This window comes from Dipteris shenzhenensis, chromosome 8 (assembly GCF_047967505.1).
Source record: "Dipteris shenzhenensis isolate YYH24624 ecotype China chromosome 8, Dip_SZ_1.0, whole genome shotgun sequence".
Classification (NCBI taxonomy): domain Eukaryota; kingdom Viridiplantae; phylum Streptophyta; class Polypodiopsida; order Gleicheniales; family Dipteridaceae; genus Dipteris; species Dipteris shenzhenensis.
The window spans coordinates 9,109,187-9,129,124 of NC_141603.1; the positions used below are offsets into that span (position 1 = coordinate 9,109,187).

General features: G+C 45.1%; 1 protein-coding gene across 1 annotated transcript in view; it reads right to left on the reverse strand.

Moving 5' to 3' along the window:
• LOC147899065 (uncharacterized) overlaps positions 1–19,938 on the reverse strand; it is a 205,116-nt gene that overhangs the window by 176,065 nt on the left and 9,113 nt on the right. The window contains exons 4-8 of the mRNA XM_087378640.1: positions 15,454–15,546; positions 6,580–6,666; positions 6,282–6,370; positions 5,928–6,038; positions 5,695–5,832 (exon numbers count right to left, since the gene is read on the reverse strand). Coding sequence (XP_087234766.1) covers positions 5,695–5,832; positions 5,928–6,038; positions 6,282–6,370; positions 6,580–6,666; positions 15,454–15,546 — 518 coding nt within the window. The remainder of the gene's footprint in view (positions 1–5,694; positions 5,833–5,927; positions 6,039–6,281; positions 6,371–6,579; positions 6,667–15,453; positions 15,547–19,938) is intronic.

Below are 19,938 nucleotides of genomic sequence, written 5' to 3' on the forward strand. Positions count from 1 at the left end.
TTTTGCAGAATTCACATGGAACCTTTTGTTGTTGTGGGGGTGGCTTTAAGCTTTGCAACTGGTCTTTAATCTTCTTCTCCAACTTGGAGATTTTTTCTGCTGTCTTTTTGCTGTGGATTCTTCTTTCAGCTTTTGCTTTTTGTCTTTCTTCTTTTTCTTTGAGTATTCCTCATCATCCTCATCATATTCTGATAAGCCGTCTTCCTCATCTTCAGTATCTTCCTCTGCTTCACTATCTGTGTTTGTCTCTGAGTCTGTTTCTGAATCTGAATGACGTTTCTTTTTGTCTTCTTGGATTTTAATGCTGTACCAAGTCTTCTCTCTCCTCTCTGGGCAGCTTCCACCATATTGTTAAAATTATTTGCTCCTGTAAGCTGGTCTCTGCCAGCAACAGCAGTTTTCAGCTCCTTGTTTAATCCTTTGCAGAAATAGTCTCCCAGTTGCTCTTGGGTAGGTCTTTGATTTGCTGTTAGCCTTCTATTGAGGTTTCTAAATATCTGTGAATAGTCCTCAACCATGAGATCTTTTTGTTTCATTGTTCTTAGCTTTTTTCAGAATATCCTCTGGTGTTTTCTCTTTTCTAGAACGACTTAAGAAAGCAATCTTTAATTCATCATAAGTATGAAAATGTGCAATACCATACTGCATAAACCAATTCATTGCTTTACCATTGAATGTCGCAGCAAATTGCTCCTTCTTGGTCTCATCTAACAGTTGTCCAAATCCACTAGCTGTCCACCTTGTCTCAAATTGCCCAACATGGCTGTCAGGGTCTTGACCTTTCTTGCCTGTAAACTTTGTAGCTTTTACTAATGGGTTCTACATTTTGTGCTGACCTTGAACTTGAACTTTGACAGGCTTCTTTTTCTTCTTCTTTGGAGGTGGTGGGAGAGGATTGAAATTCAGTTGCTTTCTTGCAGTCACAAAGACACTGACTACAATATTAGTGGCAAGTGTTCTTTGGAGTAATTCCTGTGTTGGAGTGGATAGCATTAATCTTTCTAGCTCAGCTTTTGCTTCGTGCACCTCCTGGCTATGTAGGGAATTATCAGAGGAACTTGTCCCACTAGGAATATAATCAGGGTCGTGAAAGATATCCTCTGGGGAAGCAACCTCTACCCGAGCTCTATTTCTTGTAAAGTATGCTATACCAATATGGCGAGGTGATGTTTCCTCTCCGAAGCTATCCGACATGGGCTAGTCGTTCCATGAAAGGAAAAGGAGAGAGGTAGGATTATAGTAGCTTACCAGGTGATAGAAATGCATTGCTGTCAGCTAAGCTTTGCGTGATGTCTTCACAGTGAAATTGTAAAGTTGGTGCTGTGATCTTCTTTGCCGATCTTGATGTATTGTGCTTGTTTTGGTGTGTTGTTAATGTTGTTGTCGTACGTCGCCTTTCCAATAGGGGTCCAACTATCATCTGTTTTTTGATTGTTGTTGCGTTTGTTGGGGTCCTTCTTTGTGAGTTACGGCTTGAAGCCTTTAGCCTTTCTCGATTCAAACAATTGCTCCTTCAGTTGTGACTTAATGACAACTATATGGAGCCTAGTCCAAGTTCGCTTTAGCGAAGTATTGCTTTTCAATACGGATATACACGTATGTTATAGTAGCGTTGTGAGATCCTCCTCTACTAGTGTATTCACTAGGATAGAATTTCCTATGTTTTCCAACAATTGCTACCGTATGCGGTTTCTAATGTCGTTTGTAATCGTTGGCGTATTCGCCGGCTTTGTGCACGCAGGTGCGATCCTACAACGTAGTTGGGAGCTTTGTGTTTTGCGGAGTTGCAGTTTGTATGTTTCTCTATTGTTGATTCACGTCATAATCGGCAGTGGTGCTTGTTGTGCTTTGAGCAAAAACCGCCAATTCTGGGTAGGAACGTTGATAGGATCGCCAATAGTGTTCAGAGTGTCTTCAAATAAGTGAAAAACACAAACACATCTCCACTCCTGACAACAAGGTGCTAGCAGTCGGAGTAGAGTCGAAAAGTAAGCGGACTATAAAAGACTATCATGAGATATACAAAGGACAGAGAGGAAATCTTGCAAAAGGTAGTATGCTTCTTGTATATTATGTTTTGGCAGAGAATACATCAACTCAACAACTCAAACTCTCAACAAGAGCTGATACAAGGTTTTATAGCCATCCGAGATCAGTCCGACTGTTGTAAGGCAACGGTAAGTTTCAAAATGTAACAATCCTAGTCAAAAATATTATGTGGTGGATCAGGCCACTAAGGAGTGCTGCTAGGGACAGTTACAACTGTCCCTATAGTTACAAAATGATCCCACTACCTTGTTCTAATAACTCCCTCTTACCAAAGGTGTATTTAACCTATCCCATGGTTAGTGTCCACATGGGTGGAGGCTATGCCTTCAACAGTAAGGATGTGTAAATAAGAGAAGATTGGAGGGGAGACTTTTCTAGGAAGAGCGTGAGCAGAACGACCATATCCTGTGAATCACATGGTACAATGTGCATTTCGAGTGAGAAATATTGTGTGATATACAGTTTTGGGAATGTAATAAATATATAAGGTTTGATGAACTTTCTCTCGCCTTCTCCTCCTTCACCACCTGCTTTGCATTGTGAAAATGAGATACGAAGTAGTTCATAAAAAATCTGTTAGCAATAGCTATAAAGTCTATTTTTAACAAGAAGAGAAAATCCAATGGTACCATTGACAAACCAAGGTCAGACTTGTGGCCAAAAACTATGGGTAGTTTAAAGGCATAGATTATGATAAGAGTTTCACACCTACTTCACAGCTGTCCACTACATTGTTGTGGCTGCCCATCATGGATGGAGATGCATCAATTGGATATCAAGACAGCCTTTCTCAGATGGAGATTTACACGCAGAAGGTTATATGGATCAGCCCATTTGTAATGTACTAAATAGCCACAAAGTCAAAGTCCGTAAGCACGCAACTTTCCATAACGCATCCACGTTCAGGTGACCATACCTGAAATGGCAGGTCACCAAGAGGGGTTCCAGTGATGCAAGAGAGAGCTGTGATTGTAGAGGCCATTTCCCACCAAGCCATCACACACAACTTCGTCGGTTGTTTTATCCCTGGTGGCCACAAAGTCTTCATCGTATTACAGACAGGTGCCAAACTCATAAACCTTGTGAACAGAGAGTACTGATCTCAGGCTTTCCCTCTCCACGAACTTTCATTGTAGAATCGTCTCACTGATGTAAACATCACCTGCCTTGGTCTTAAGTCATGGAACCCTGCGAGGATGGAGACATGTCTTGGCACCACTATCAAGGATCCACTCCCTAGAAGCACCAACCTTCAAGGAAACCCCCTCTCCTGCAAAGGATCCAAAATCTACAAATGTACAAAGGCTAGAGTTATAGCTGCAGTCGAGGAACTGGTATCCTTTCCTTGTGATCTCTGAAGTCACTTCCTCCAGTAGTGACCTTTCTATCCATAATGGTTGCAAGTACATTTCGCCTTTAATGCTTTCCTTGTGATCTCTAAGGGCACTTCCTCCAGTAGTGGCCTTTCTATCCATAATGGTTGCAAGTACGTTACGCCTTTAATGCTTCCTCCACTGCATCAGACATCTTCTCTGACGAGAAAGAAGAGTTTTGTTTCCTTTACTCCATCCTTTGCTCTGCAGGGAAGCCAAAGCCTTTGCACCTCCTCCTTGTGGAGGACTCTGGAAAAATTCTTGTTGATCAAGCATCATTGGCACAAAGCTCTTCCCACGTGAGTATTCAACCTCCCACTAGTTATAAGAAAAGAGTAGAATGTTGAGTACTGGGATGAAAGATGGGACAACAGCATGATGGACATGTTTTTGGATGAGATCTCCATTATCTGCCTAGAGAACCTCCTGCTGACGTGCTTGGAGCTTGTTGGTGTGCTCAGGCATGGTAGCTGACTTGGCGGGATTCAACACTCTCATCTGCACTTCGAGGGAGACTCTTCATCGGGAAGACTCTGTTGTAGAGGGACATCAGGTGCTTCCATATGCCCTTGGCCAGCGTCATGTGATTGAGGTGGTTGATAACCTGAGTGAGGAGTACAATTCAAGAAAATAAAGGAACGAACATGTGCATTTACCTGATCCCAGAGCTAGCCCATGGTCTTGGCCTCTGTTTTCTCAAGGATCCAAGGTGCGCTGCAAGTGGATCTAGCTTGTTGGCGCCGTCAAGAATGAGCTCGGCGGAGTCATACGACTAAAGTACACACTCCATCATTACTCTCCAAACCCCTTAGTTGTTGCCATCCAATTGATAATCAACAGGAAAGGTGGGTTGATCTTTTCAGTCCCTCCTCTCTCCGCGAACCTCCCACCACAGATACAGCAGACTGCCCTCCATTGGTGGAGTCTCCATGTACCCCCCACCACAGATACATCAGACCCCCTCCAGTGGTGGAGTCTTGCATATGTCCTTTTTTCCATCCATGTAAAGAATTCTCATAATATAGACATTGCAATCAGATCTACCTTCACTAGGCCGCCTGTGACTAGTCCTTATTCCATTCACCACTTGTGGGTAGTTTTGCTTGAAACCCTTTGTGCTTCTCATCAGTAGCTCTTCCCTGGTTAGATTTCCCCTCATACTGAGCTCTGTAGGTCAAAGACAATCCCCGATCCCTGACATTCTTTACACGGTATGCTGTTGAACTCTGCGTCGAAGTACAGATTGATGGCCAGCTCCCAACATGTATGCAATCCTGCCTGGTTCTCTTCATTTACTTGCTCCAGCTCACAGTCGATGTGCTCTCCAATAGAGGTTCCAATGTACTCTTGGTGGATTCCCTGATTGTAGCTGTTGATGCATTGTGATAATATTTTCTAATCAGGGTTCTGACGCACTTAATTTCCTCTCGAATACTAGCATCAATGTACTGTTGATAGCTCTACAAGGAGCTTGGTGAGCTGATCATCAGGACCCACAGGGAAACCATGACAAACAGGATGGGATCTCCCTGAGAACCCACAGACACTAGTATCCAATGCCTCTCCAGAGAAACTTCATCTGGAATTAGTGAAGCAGGAAGCTCAGCAACCCATTTCCAATGGTCAAAAGAAGATAAAGAATGCCACAGCCAATGTGACATAAGTCTTCCAGAAGCTACCTCTCCACTTGGAGAGGTATGAGGTGCTGAGGAGGAGATGAGGAGGCAAACTGAAAGAAGGACACAGACAAAAAGACAGAGAGGACAGAAACAAAAAAGGAGAACACTAGAATGAGAAAAGAGAAAAAGAGGGTTCTGCAAAGGGTGTGCATTTGAGCTATAAAAAGTCCACCATCTGCTCCTATAGTCGAATGGCTCAAATGAGATGATGCCATGCATCAGTTTCTCTTTGTTTCCCGTTAGTATTCCACTCCTCCACTCATTCCTCCACGTGTTTGCCTTCCTTTATCTGACTGTTCTCTTCAGTTGCCTTTATTTTTTAAGCTTCAGGCATCGTTCTTTGTCGTAATCCATGTTAGCATTCATAAAGAAACAAGGCGTGCAATTGTGAGAGCATAGAACACCTCACACCATAGGCCAAAGGCCAATGGTAATGCTTCAGCAAGAGTGCCCAGTCCACCATACCCTAAACAAATTCTTGACACAGGTGGCCAAGAAAAGATGTATACTAGTTATAAGATCTTGGTTGCAAATCGATATGTATGATGGCCATGTAAGCAGAAAGTATTCTGGCTGCAGAGCGTTGTATTTACCCCTGTTTTATTGCAAAGCAATATCAGATTGTTTCCACTAATGGCAAAAACTTCTCCTGATGGACACCAAGCCACTGAAGTAAGACCAGATTGAAACTTTTCGCCTTTATATGAAAGCCTTCCAAAGGAATCCCATACCTGCAGGAATTGAACTTTTTATCATGTCCAAGAATGTTGGAAAGCCATTATGCAATATCAACGATTTGTGATATAATGTTAGCAGCAGAAAGTACCTTGTAACACCCTTCAGCGCCAACCGAAACTATAAGATTGTTCACACGGTTCCAATCTAAGTTGACCACAAGACCCTCATGGCTAACCCATTCAATCTTTCTGGATGAAGACTGCAAAATAAAATGACAGGATTACTAGAACATATCTTTTAATACACCTTAAACAAGTAATGTTTATACACTTCAAAATAAATAAGAATCCATCACCAAATAAAATAAATACATATTTTTTTAATCCTGACTTCTTCATGATTCTTAATTTGAACGGAGGGCATTTGATAATATCAGCTAAGTCTAATTAATATTTTGCTTCTTACCACACCGCTTGACCATTGCCAACCCTGTTCATCATACCTGGATAGGTTTGATCACTAGATTCTTCCCAGAACAGAACACAATATGATTCGAATCTGGTGCCCAGCCCAAGGCATAAACAGCCTGTTCTGCATAGCACAGGTTGTATATCTGAAAGATGATCCCTATTTTAGCTGTGTAATTAAACGTGAAATTCTATGAAACAATGACTTAAAAGAACATTCATGGCCTGAGATGTAACAGTAATACCTGCTCAAGGAATTTAAGACTTGTTAGTTACTTTTCCTAAGAAGAATGGTTGAGCCTCCATCTATGCATTAAAGAAGAGTTCACTCACCACTCTGGAAAAAGGCGGACCTTAGCATGCCATTGCGTGACCAAACCTTCACAAAACCATCTTCTCCACCTGTTGCTAAAGTAGTACCTGTCCAGTTAGACATGCATATGATCATCATGCCAAATTTTATACTACGACTTGTCTACATATAGATATAAACAAACTGATGTGTCCTTTAATTAATGAACTAAAGGCTGAAAACTTGTACTAAGTTTGTTAGCATGAGTCCGACCGTCTCAATCAGGATTTTTGTTCTTATATATGAGTGGCAGTCAAAATGTGGACTTGTCAGCTACAAGTACAAATAGCTTTTTAAAACATGCTAGTCGATCCTCCCTAGTGGTGTAGTCCCTCCCTCCAAGCCATTTGGGATGGTTATATCAATCTCATTGATCCTGCACCCTGCTCCTCTTATCTTGTGATATTTCTTAGTCATTTCTCCTCCTCAAGCAAATCATCTAACCTGTTCCATGACGGTAGGAAGTGGCTGGGCCACTATCTCATCCTGCCCACCCAATGTATTTCTTGATTATCCCCTTTGAGTCCTGAACTTCAGGGCACAAAATGAGTGGCTGCTACTCTATGTCCTCTTAGGTTGTTATAGGGTTCCAAGTTGTTTGTCCTCACGCAAACTATCTAGTCTTCCGTGACCCTAAGGAGTGGGTGGGCCACTATCTCACCCCGTCCATTCAATGTACTTCTTGGCTCAAAGAATGATCCTCTTTGAGTCCCGAACCTCGACGTGCGAAATGAATGGCTGCCAATATCCCCCTTAAATGGAGGGCTATCTTGAGCAAGATGTGCCTCCAGATTCTCATCAAGCCCTCCATTCCCTGTCAGTCCAAGTGCTTTAGAAGGATCTATTCACGGGAGGCTTGCCATATCCCCCCTTTTCCTTGAAATTATATCAAGGAGACCGTATTAAAGCAGCATCCAAAGCTCTAACTTGGAGTGGGCCTATACCATCAACTTGTCAAAAAGGGCCTTGCTCTACATCTTAAGATCAATGATTTCCGCTCTCCCCGTAGATTAGAACAGGATATATTATAACTATTTTCCATGTAGTGGTATTGCAAGTCCGATGGCCCCTTAATTAAAAATTTTCCTTGAAAAAGACTTCTGTTAAGTATGAAAGAAACAGTGGAGAGAAGAAACTCAAGGCAAAGATACATCATGTGAAGCATTAAAAACCTATGGTAAAGTACCACTCAAATGTTGGAGATAAGTGCACACTAAGTGTACTATTTCCCTAGTCTACATTTGTCTAAGTCTAGTCTAGTCTTTGTGTCTTGAGTGTGTGCCATGTGGCACCTCTACAATTATCCCATAAGCACTCTTCCTTTATGTCTTGTACTTTGGCCCATATATTCATGGGTCACATCATTGCAATCTATCTATCTAGCTTGTGTCTTGTCTACAATCATCTACAAGGTAACTCTTTGTCTGTCTTTCAATCTTGTTCTTATTTTACTTCTAGTTTTCTAGTTTCTAGTTCTTCCTTTTATATTCCTACATGGTATCAGAGCCATAGCCGCCTCTTCTCTCCCCTCAGTCTGATGTAGCCATAGCCGCCTCTTCTCAGTTTTCTGCCCCGCTCAGCTGGTCGCCATCTCCATCTTCTGCCCGTCTTCTCCACGCTGCTGCCGTTCCTGTTCACGTTGCTGCTGCAGATCTGCCCGCCTCTTTCTGCCCCGCCATCTCTCTGCCAGATCTGCGCCACCACATCACACCACCCGCTTCTCTCTGCCAGATCTGCGCACCAGAAATGCTCTCGTCCCTGCTGTAGCTCCCGCTCCTGCTGTCGCTCCTACACCTGCATCAACGAACGAAGACTGTCCGTATAGTCCGTACGACTGTACGGAATCCGTACCTGCACGTTTGTACCTGCACAGGCCGCACCTCTCCAGCTGCTGTTCGTGATCTGCGCGGAGATCGCCTGAGAGCTGCCCACATCTTCCCTACGGCATTGCTTTGGAGCTCGCGCTGCCTGCACCTCCTAGACCGTGCCCCTTTTTGCGCCTCTGCCTCTGCCTGGGATTAAGGTACTGTGCTTTGCCTCTTTCAGTTTGCTGAGCAGTCCCTTTTTTGCTGGTTCCTCCTGCTTCGATGGGCTGTCACATGCTATGGCCTTGACAAAGTGGTGAGAGAACCGGCTTCTTGGATCTCTCCTTTCATTTATTTCTGCAATATTGTAAGGGAATAGACACTGCCCTTGCATCTTAGCAAGAGGTAAGACCTTCCCACATGGCATCTTCCTCTCATTCTCTCATGTCTATCGACAAATTCAATGGGTCCAACTTTCATACTTGGCAAATCAAAATCAAGTGCCATCTTATGAAAGAAGGTCTTTGGGACATTGTTCACCGTGCTGCTCCCAAAGATCCCGACATTGAGCAAGTTGTCACTGCCAAGAACGACAAAGCCTATGCTATCATCTTGCTCGGTCTTGGAGATGATTACATTCATCACATCTCCGACATACAGTCTGCTCCTCAAGCATGGATCACTTTGGATACCCTTTTTGGACCCCGATCTAAAAACTCTAAGATTGCACTTATGATCTCATTCTTTGATCTACATATGCAGGAAGGAGCTACTATAGCCTCTCATGTCAATTATCTTGCAGTCTTATGGTTCAGCTTGCATCAGTAAAGTCTCCCATCTCCGAAGATATTGCTATTGCTGTGCTTCTCAAAAGCTTACCTGACACCTATGCTACTCTTGTCACTACCTTCAAGTATCACAATAATCCTTCTCTTGAAGGTATCATCAATGCTCTCCAAGAGGAAGAAAGAACTCAACAACGAAACAAGATGGATCTAAAACAAAACACAGTCAGATTGATAGACAAATAGACAGAGAGACAAGACTAGATAGACAGAAGACTGACTGTAGTCAAACAGAAAGACCAAGACACTAGAACCCCTTGACCTACATCATCGGTGGTCAAAGTGGTAGACAAGAAATAGAAGTAATCAGAAAGCCCACTTCTCATCATATGAGGAAGGAACAGCAGGATCTGCTGATGGAGATGTTGCAGCAACATGGGCTGAGGTAGATGCAGGGGCTGATGTAGAGGGTTTGGAGTAGCAGTCCCTCTCCCGGTGATTATCACGGCCACAAATGGTGCATGGATGAGCCTTGAAACAGTCCTTCTCCATATGATTAGTTTTGCCACAATGGGTGCAAGGCTTTCTTACCTTAGAACTTCCTTTCTTTGCTAAAAATGCAGTGTCAGTTACCTACCTTGTGAACCCATATGAGGATATCACTTGAGGAGGGGTGTCTCAGGATCTTTGTCTCTCATGTCTTCTATCTTGTCTCTCAGTCTATCAGTCTTTATGTCTGTCTTCTAGTCTTGTCTTTCTGTCTTACTCCTAGTGTCCACTTAAGGAAGGTGTTGGAGATAAGTGCACACTAAGTGTACTATTTCCCTAGTCTAGTCTTTGTGTCTTGAGTGTGTGCCATGTGGCACCTCTACAATTATCCCATAAGCACTCTTGCTTTATGTCTTGTACTTTGGCCCATATATTCATGGGTCACATCATTGCAATCTATCTATCTAGCTCGTGTCTTGTCTACACTCATCTACAAGGTAACTCTTTGTCTGTCTTTCAATCTTGTTCTTATTTTACTTCTAGTTTTCTAGTTTCTAGTTCTTCCTTTTATATTCCTACATCAAAGAGATTGTGGGGTTGATGTCGATCACCCAATGCCCCATCGACATTCCATGGTGCTATTGCTCCTCCCCATCACCTGCTTCTGCTCCTCGGCCTCTTTTGCCTTTTCTTTTCGAAGCCTACCCTCTCTCCTCTGCCTTTTCGCTTTTTGCCCCTCCTACTCTACCTCTCTACTCTCTCACCCTACCCATAGCCTCCCTCTCAGCCTACCCGCACCTGCTCCTCTTGCTTGCCTTCCACTCACACTCACACACTCTCTGTACACAGTCACACTCTACCATACCTACTCTACTTCTCACTCAAACTCACACACACTCTCACATTCATACTCACACACATCAAGAGATGAGAGCTTACCTCACATGAGAGCGAGCCTTATCCCATCTAATGTCCCTTGAGGCACAACGGATCTCACGACGATTGACATGGCATAAGAGGTAGGCTTTCCTCACACACAAGATGGATGAAGTGATCGGATCTTTTCGAGGGGGAGATCCTACCATTGGAATGGGGGCGCGGCGTCTATTGAAGGGAAAGCTGCCTATTCCCATCATAGATCTAGATGTTTGGCACACATATGCATGCTCTCTCTATGGCCTACCTAGGTAAGCACCACTTGATGTGTCCTCTATGCCCATTACTTATCATTTGTTCCCTGCATAGAATGTACGGGCTGCACTCCGTCGGCTCCATAACCGAAGAGCACAGAGTCATGAGGGACTACAGGCTGAGCATTTCGCACATGGGCAGGAGGTCCTGGCTCTAGTTCTAGAGCAAATGTTCAACCATGCTGTATGCCACGGCTTCCCACCTACTTGGAGCACCACCACCATTGTACCAATACACAAAGCAGGGGACCCCATGGACACAGGGAACTACCACATTCTTATGATTGGCCACACTTTGGTCAAGATAATGGCGGTACTAGTAGAGAGGGAGATCAATAGCCACATAGAGGCTCATGGGCAGCAGGCTCTAGGGCAAGCAACATTTCAGAGACAGCAGTCCATCCTAGACCACATCTTCACCCTGAGGATCTGGTTGGGATCCCTATGGTTTGTGGCTCAGATAGAGGGGTTGCCATAGTACCCAGAGGATATGGTTGGGATCCCTACGGTTTGTGGTCGGATACAGGACATGGTAGCCTTGTTGACAAAGGGCGGTCATGCCTTCCACATTGATAAGATCTCTCCAGCATACAAAATACAAGGATAGAGCATCCACAAAATTGAGCTACATGAGGCGACCACACCTACTCGGCATCATCTTCACCCTCCTCCAGAGGACGGCATGTGGGAGATAGTGGCCAGCATCATGGCATGGAACATCTGGGTTGTGCGTTGTAGCCTAGTGATGGGTGATCACGATGTTCCTCCCCTAGCCACTCTGGTTGCCATCTCATCTACACCCTGTGCGCCACTTGAGAGTGCGGGACATCGGGCTCAAGAGCTACCACCAAAAGATGAGAGCGCTCCTGCAAGGCTTGGCCTGAGGAATTTTTACATTTTCATGCCGCAAGGGATTCGGTGGCTGTAAAGCCCTCCTCGCTGGTTGTTAGCCCCTGTTCCAGAGATTCCCTAGGCAGTGAGCTGGGTTCTTTGAAAACAGGATAATCTTCTTTCAGCCAGTTTATCCTGATTTTGTTTCCCATGGTCGTCTTCCGAGCGAACCAGATACGCTACGTAAGAACCGTAGGCTGGTACACAGAAAGAAACTAGACTTCGTTCGTCGGAACGAGGAGGAGCTACTAAACATTTTGTTTAGTAACAACACTAAGGACTTTTGGCGGAGAACTATAGGACCATAATGATTGGACATGTCATGTCCAAGGTAATGCATCAAAACTTGATTCCGAGGTCAGCAGATTTGCAGAGTGTCAAGGACTTAAAGCAGCAGGACATGCCGGATTCCGGCGTGATCATGGGACCATGGACCACATTCTCACGCTCAAATGATCATCGAGGAGGCAAGGGCACAAAAGAAGAGGGTTTATTGTTGCTTTATAGATTTCCGCAAGGCATTTGACACGGTTCCAAGAGCCTGCCTCATACGATGCCTACAGGACTTGGGTTATGACCAGGAGATCATCTCGGCTATCATGGCACTTTACGAGAGAGTTTCAGACAGAGTCCGGGCAAGATCTGGGTGGACAGACGAGATCACAAGCACTATCGGGGTCAAACAAGGGTGTCCATTCTCGCCTACCTTGTTTGACCTCTACATTGACAAGCTTGAGATAGTGATGCAGACACAGGGGGGGTAGGTTGCTCTCTGGCGGGCATGCTGATCCGATATTGCTTTACGTAGATGACGTGGCTCTCTTGTCTTCCTTGGCAGAGGGGCTCCAGAGACACCTTGATGCACTACAATCCTTTTGTGAGTCTCATGATTTGAAGGTCAACCTAGGTAAAACCAAGGTCATGATCTTCAATACATCTCAAGCCATCATGCGCCGGGAGCAGTTCACATTTGATGGGTCACCTATTGAGGTAGTTTCATCATACACCTACCTTGGGGTTGTCTTTTCCGGACCCATCTTCACTATGAGACCCGCGATGCAGGCACGCTTGAGCAGAGGATATGCTTCATTGGCCAGACTAGAGAGGTAGTGCTTCCGCTAACATTTCCAAGATCCACGGACCAAGGGGTTGCTTTTTGACTCCTTGGTCCGCCAGCGGGGATGTACGGCAGCCCATGTTGGGTGCCAGACTTGTCAGATACAGAATGGGCCCGTGTGGAGCGGCTACAAGTTCTCATGTTATCACGGATGATCCGTGGTAAGCCATCCATTCCTCACCAGATCATTCAAGCTGAGTTTGTGGTCACCCCCTTTACAGCTAGATGCCCCTCCACGCAGCTCTACCTACCCCACTCACTGAGGATCTCTCTTGGGCAGTTCCGGGTCTCTTCACATAGACTTTGTATCGAGAGCGGCAGAGCAAAGCGACTACCCAAGGAGAGGCGCATATGCACATTGTGTGACTTGCAGGAGATGTACGGCAATCCATGTTGGGTGCCAAACTTGTCAGATACAGAGTGGGCCCGTATGGAGCAGCTACAAGTTCTCATGTTATCACGGATGATCTGTGGTAAGCCATCCGTTCCTCACCAGATCATTTAGGCTGAGTTTGGATCACCCCCTTTACAACTAGATGCCCCTCCATGCAGCTCTACCTACCCCCCTCACTGAGGATCTCTCTTGGGCAGTTCCGGGTCTCTTCACACAGACTTTGTATCGAGAGCAGCAGACCAAAGCGACTACCCAGGGAGAGGCGCATATGCACATTGTGTGACTTGCAGGAGGTTGAGATAGAGGAGCACTTCATCTTCTGATGTCCTGTTTACTATGAGATCCGAGGGCGTTTCTATTGCTTCTACTGCCTCTTCAGAGATAGCTATGGGATTTTGGCCCGATTCCTCTCCTACCCAGACCAGCGGTGTTTGGTAGAATTCATTCATGAGGTACTCAGACACCACGAGAGGGTACTTCGAGCACGGAGACAAGAGCAGACTCTTTCCTTGGTTGATCCCTCTCAGAGCTCTATCACGGAGTTCTTTCAGTCATATCACATGGACCCCCACGAGATGAGGCCTCGATGTGACTGTGACCCGGAGCCTGTGACCCAACAACTCAAACAGAGGGTTGAGACACAGATCACAATTGAGGACATCCCCTCCCTGTTTAGAGTCGTAGCCCGACTGATGGGGGTCACAGTAGCCCTGGTTAGACGTAGAGCTACGACCAAGTGACGTGCCACGACTGCACCTTTGAGTGGTCGACAACACTCTATTGCCGACTTCATGCCCCCATTGCCTCATCCACCTTGATGTACTGCTGCTGCTGCTGCTGATGATGATGCTAAGATTGATTTATAGTCGACCATTGACATGAATATGTTGTACTTAGGACTTAGTACTAAAATTCAGCATTTTTGCATTTTGCAGTCGTGTGGATGCTTGTTTAGTAGCTCCACTACCACAACTCATTTGTACCAAATTTTTCATAGTCTCATAGACCCATCGGTCTTTCGAAGACTTCAATAAACTTTCTTTCTTTCTTTCACCTCCTTTAGGACAGCCTTGGATTAATTTTGTATTGTAGCAAGTGCACATATTAATTGGAAAATAAGCTTGGATTTGTGAGGAAATACATTTTGGTTTCAAATGGATCCAAAGGGTGTCTCCATCAAATATTTGGGTTGTCACATTGGTGTGGGCATCTCTTCCTTGCAACACTTCACATCGTGTTGGAAAGTATCAAGAGAAAAATCCTCTAAACTTGACATGACTCTAGAGTGTTAGTTGTCAACTGAGAATTATTGGCCACAGCCTTATTTGTTTGTTCTTGTTGGGCCACTCTAGGGGTTGCATCACTCAACTCAAAATGTTGATCGAGAATTCATGGAATGGGCTTGATGGTCGAGGAGATGTTAGAGATAGAATGGCTCGGGAGACTTAGATTCTCCCAACGTAGGAAGGCTTGTTGGTGCTACTCTAGGGCCCAAGGGTTGCATCACTTAGCTCAAAATGCCGATCGAGAATTCTTTATGGAGTGGCCTTGATGGTTCAAAAGATGTCAGAGCTAGAGTAGCTTGGGAGACTTTGATCCTCCCAACATAGGAATGGGGCCTCAATATCATTGATCTGAATCTTCAGTCTTTGTGGGGCTTTGCTTTCCAACTCTGTTGTTAGGGGAGAGAGGTCCCACTTCTTTAGTGGTCCAATGGGAGAGAGGCCCCACTTCTTCAATGGGATTTTTGGAAGGCTTTTAAGGACCTCCGTGTAGAACACTGAACAAGATGGTTAGTCACCTTTGAGGAAGTGGCAGAAGAGTTGCTCAATAAATGCAACTATCCCCTTCGATTGGGCCGCTAGAGATGGGAGACACAATAGACTTGTTCAATTCATGGGGGCTTTCTTTGTCTTGGGCGATAGGATGCATGCCCTATACCTATAGCAGATCTGTTATGGTGTATGAAGCTTATTGGAATTTATGTAATAAGCAGAGAGTACAATTTACTTGATATTATATGTAGGCAAGTTTGAAATTTAAATTCGGAGATTCTGGACCCACACTGAGGTTAAAAGAAACCCTCAAATGGAAAATCCTGCATAACAGCAATTCAAATTCTTTTGGAAGAGGGTGATTGCAAATTCTAATATCAACCAGCTTTATCTGAAATTAACTTCTAACCTTCAAAATTCCATTGTAGAGACAAAACAGCTCCTTTGTGTGCCTCAATTCTTCTTTCTTCTCTACCCCCTTTGCTGATGACACAAAATGCTCCTGCAATTACCGAGGACATTACTTATATCATTTAGAGAACAGGTCAGTTCTAAGTTGAAATACTATCAAAGTGGAAAATGGTAAGTTCTAAGCTAAAATAATCAAATAATGTGAAAGTGGAACAAGAAGTCCAAAGCACAACAACATTGAACTAAGGGGTATCTTCAAAGCTGATCGTTCTTGTAGCTTGTTCGTCCTAACTACTGAACTCCTTGACTAAGTTTCAAATGTAAATGCCTATGTTGGGATCGAATATGCCAAATACACAGAGCAGGATGTCCTCTTGTTGCAAGTTGACTTTGCCAAGGATTTTGACACACTCCAATGGGATTTATTATGCAGACCATGCAAGCCTTGGGTTTTAGTCAAATATTGCAGCATGTTATCTATTGGCTCTACAATGACAGCAAAGCTGCTTGCATACTCTTGGTGGGTATCTCTGGATCATGGACCCTCTATTGTTCAGTCCGCCAGGGTTGTCCTCTTAGTGCATTTTGTATGCTATAGCCACGCATCCCAATGCTTCAATATATGGGATCATTTGGTGGCGACTGACATGTTACATTTTTGGAGATTCCCAGAAGTCACCCTATGATTGCTTAGGCTTTCTTTTTTGGGCCACAGAATACTGAGAGGGACCTTTCCTCACTTATGTAGGCTCTCTCTTAGTATAGGCTGGCTGCTGGCCTTCATGTGAATTTTTAAAAATCTCGTTTGTTGCCTTTGCATTTTAGAGACTGGCACAGTCTTTTATGGCCGGGGGAAACTCTCCCGCCCACTCAGTTGGTATGCCATCTTGGTTATCCTCTGGGTTGGATGATTACTCGTCGTCAACAGACTGATTGGGTTCTTGCCAAAGTAAAGAAAAAGCTTGAATATTGCAAGTTAGCCACTTGGCTTTTGCACTTTCGGCTCCGAATTATTCAATCCATTTTGGTGGCCTACATTCAATTCTATTTGCCTTTTATCTTTTTAGCAAAGGAGATCTTACCTCCTTTATGTCCATCATCATGGAAATCTTCTGGCATTTCAAACATGGCAGGAAAAGCTCGCGCTTGCTTCCAATACAACAATTATGTTTGCCAAATTTGCATGGGGGGCTGAATATTCTTAATATTCATGCACATATTCTTGCTCATAAGGGGAAAATGATGCTACAATTGCTACATGGTGATCACCCTTGGGCTGCTATGATGCACTTTTTGCTTCTTCATATCACCACCCCTGGTTTTGGTTACTGGCGGCCTACTCAGTGGGACTTTCTTTTGGGTCGTATTGAAGGCAAAGTCTGTTGGAATGGTCACCTCCCCATCTGTAAGCCCCCATACGAGGAAAGCATGGGGGGGGTGAACCTAGGCAGAAACGTTAAGGGAGGGGGCTGCCACATGGGCAGCACCTCACAGGGAAAGGACAGAACATCAACCTGTCAGAGGGACCCCAAAGGCAGTCTGTACGGGCTGGAACAGGCCCCAAATAATGGCGGACATGTGGCGCAACTGTACAGCTGCATGGCAGGGGTCTATGGGCAGGCATAAGGCCTGCAAACAGGCCTGCAATAGGTGCAGGAATGGGCAAAGGCAGCAGCCCAAAAGGGGCTGCCAAAGGCCCTTATAAAGGGCTTGTTGGACCAGCCAACCAGGTCGGCCAGCAAGCAGACTGGTCGGCCAGTCTGATCTGCCAGGATGAGGCTGGCTGGTTGGTCCATTCAAGGGGGGCTTGTGCCCTATAAAAGGAGGGCTTCCAAGCCCTCATTGATTATCACCTGGAGCAGCCAAGAGTCAGCAGCTTGGGCCTATCTTCTGGAGGTGAAGGAGGTACATCATACCCTGCAGACAAAGCTGAGAAAGGGCTACCCACCTAGGCTGGCTTCCGGACAGCAAGGTGGAAGGGATCTAGACTTAAAGTCTACATATGCTCGAGGTGGAGCACGCGGGCTCAGAGATCTAGAAGTGCTTGACATCTAGTAGGAGAACCTTTTGGAATTGTATCCTGTCCTACTTTGTGAACGGACGGAAATATAAAGAGTTGCTTCTATATTTGTTTCTGAGCATTGTCTATTTACTGGCTTGCACATCTTTGCACACTAAGTTAAGAAGTCTGTGATTCCACACCCCCACACGCACACTGTGTGAGCTCCTGGGCATTACTATCAGTCTTCCGTTACCCTCTGTTGGGCCATTTCTAACATGGTATCAGAGCCCAAGTGGGAGGATCACAGGTGTGGGAGCCTAAAGGTCAGGACTTGATTTAGACGCTCTCGGGAATCGACTTCCACGACTGGAGGATTGTGCCCTTGCGAGAAGGAGGGTGACTCAAGTTCAATCAGGTGCGTTCGTAGTTCTGGTCTACTAAGAATTGAGTTTGGTTGACTTTGCTGTGTGGTATTACAGCAGAGATGTCGACCTCTACAGCCTCTTCAGCCCCTGCTCTTGCTTCCTCCTCTCCCAATTTTCTCTCATTCACTATCCCTAACTTCAGAGAGTCTGGGAAACTAGACAGGACCAACTACCCGATCTGGAAAGTGAAGATCCGGAGTCATTTAGTGGCTCGGAAGCTATGGAAACTGACAACGGGAGTGGAGGCGAAGCCGGAGGACATAGTGGATAGGCAAGGGAAGATATTCATGGCAGTAGATAGAGAGGAGCTCGAAGCTTGGGAAGACAGAGATGCCCATGCCCTGGCATTAATCATAGGGACTACGGCGGACTCTGTTCTTCCACATATCCAGATGGTCGAGACATCAGTAGAGGTGTGGGTCACTCTGAAGGATCTATATGAGACAGACAACACCTCTCGGATTTTGCTTCTTCAGCATCAACTCTACAATCTTGATATGGAAGGAGATACGGTACATAGCCACTTGATGAAGGTTAAGGTGGTGAGGGATCAGCTCGCAGCAGTTGGTCAGAAGACAGACTCATGCCATTTAGCCTTGATGGTACTGAGGAGACTACCTCGGAGTTTCAAGAGCTTTGTTACGACCGTGACAGCACGACAGAGGACCAAACCTCTGACATTTGAGGAGTTGGGTCCATTACTGCTACAGGAGGAAGCTTGGGAGAAGCTCTACAACGACAACAAAGACGACAAGGCGATGCTAGGGAAGGATTATGTTGGCAAAGGAAAGGGCAAGCCTAACAGTGGCTTGTCCAAGAAAGACAACTCTGACGACTAGGAGACTTCAAAGAGGAAGCAGAAGAAGAAGTGCTTCTACTGTGATACGCCACGACATTTTGCAAAGGATTGCAAAAAGAAAAAGGCGGATCGGAAAAAACAAAAAGAAGCCCGACTCAGATTTAGAGGGAGAGGCCAAAGCAAATGTGGTAATCAAAGAGTTGTTCCTAGTGACATTACCGAGTGTTACCGAGGTCAGATATGTTAACCAAGAGATCACAGTGAGGATGTCTCACATAGAGATGTGGATCGACGAGGAGTCAGATGCCTTTGTGAAGGTGAAGGACAGCATGGAGCACTTGGTACCTTCCAGGTGCGTGGCTGTTGACACTAACACGAGGGTGGATTCCATGGAGGGCCCTGGGGTCTCATGATCAAATGGATGCTGTACTTTAGAAGGGGACAATACAGGATTACATAGGCTCTTGGTGGGTGCCTCAATGAGGTACAGGGTTTGCTTTCAGAGCAAACACACAGGCAGTACAACAGTCTGGTATGTACTTGATATTTTGCATTTGAGCCTTTATAGCATGCTGTGGAGAGACTCTGCTCTTCATTTTTCTTAGGAGATACGAGATTGGAAGGAATTGGCCTTCTTCGAGGGCAGAAGGGGAAGTATTGGTGCTTCTTCAAATCTCGGATGCAGATTGCTAGAAGGTGATGGACAAAGAGTACTTAAGCCAGAAGAGTACCTGCTTGAGAACTCAGCCAGAGTTCATGGTCCAAGTTATCTGGAAATATTCATTGGTTGCAGACCTTGCCAAATGATTACAAGATTACATAGGCTCTTGGTGGGTGCCTCAATCAGGTACAGGGTTTGCTTTCAGAGCAAACACACATGCAGTACAACACTCTGGTATGTACTTGATATTTTGCATTTAAGCCTTTATAGCATGTTGTGGAGAGACTCTGCTCTTCATTTTTCTCAGGAGATACGAGATTGGAAGGAATTGGCCTTCTTCGAAGGCAGAAGGGAAAGTATTGGTGCTTCTTCAAATCTCGGACACAGATTGCTAGAAGGTGATGGACAAAGAGTACTGAAGCTAGAAGAGTACCTGCTTGAGAACTCAGCAAGAGTTCATGGTCCATGTTATCTGGAAATATTCATTGGTTGCAAACCTTGCCAAAGGACCGGTTGAAACAGACCCTCAGAGCATGGTGCCTTAGAGACTCCAGGTTGTTCACTCATTATGAGGCGGACAACTGGAAGATCGTGAC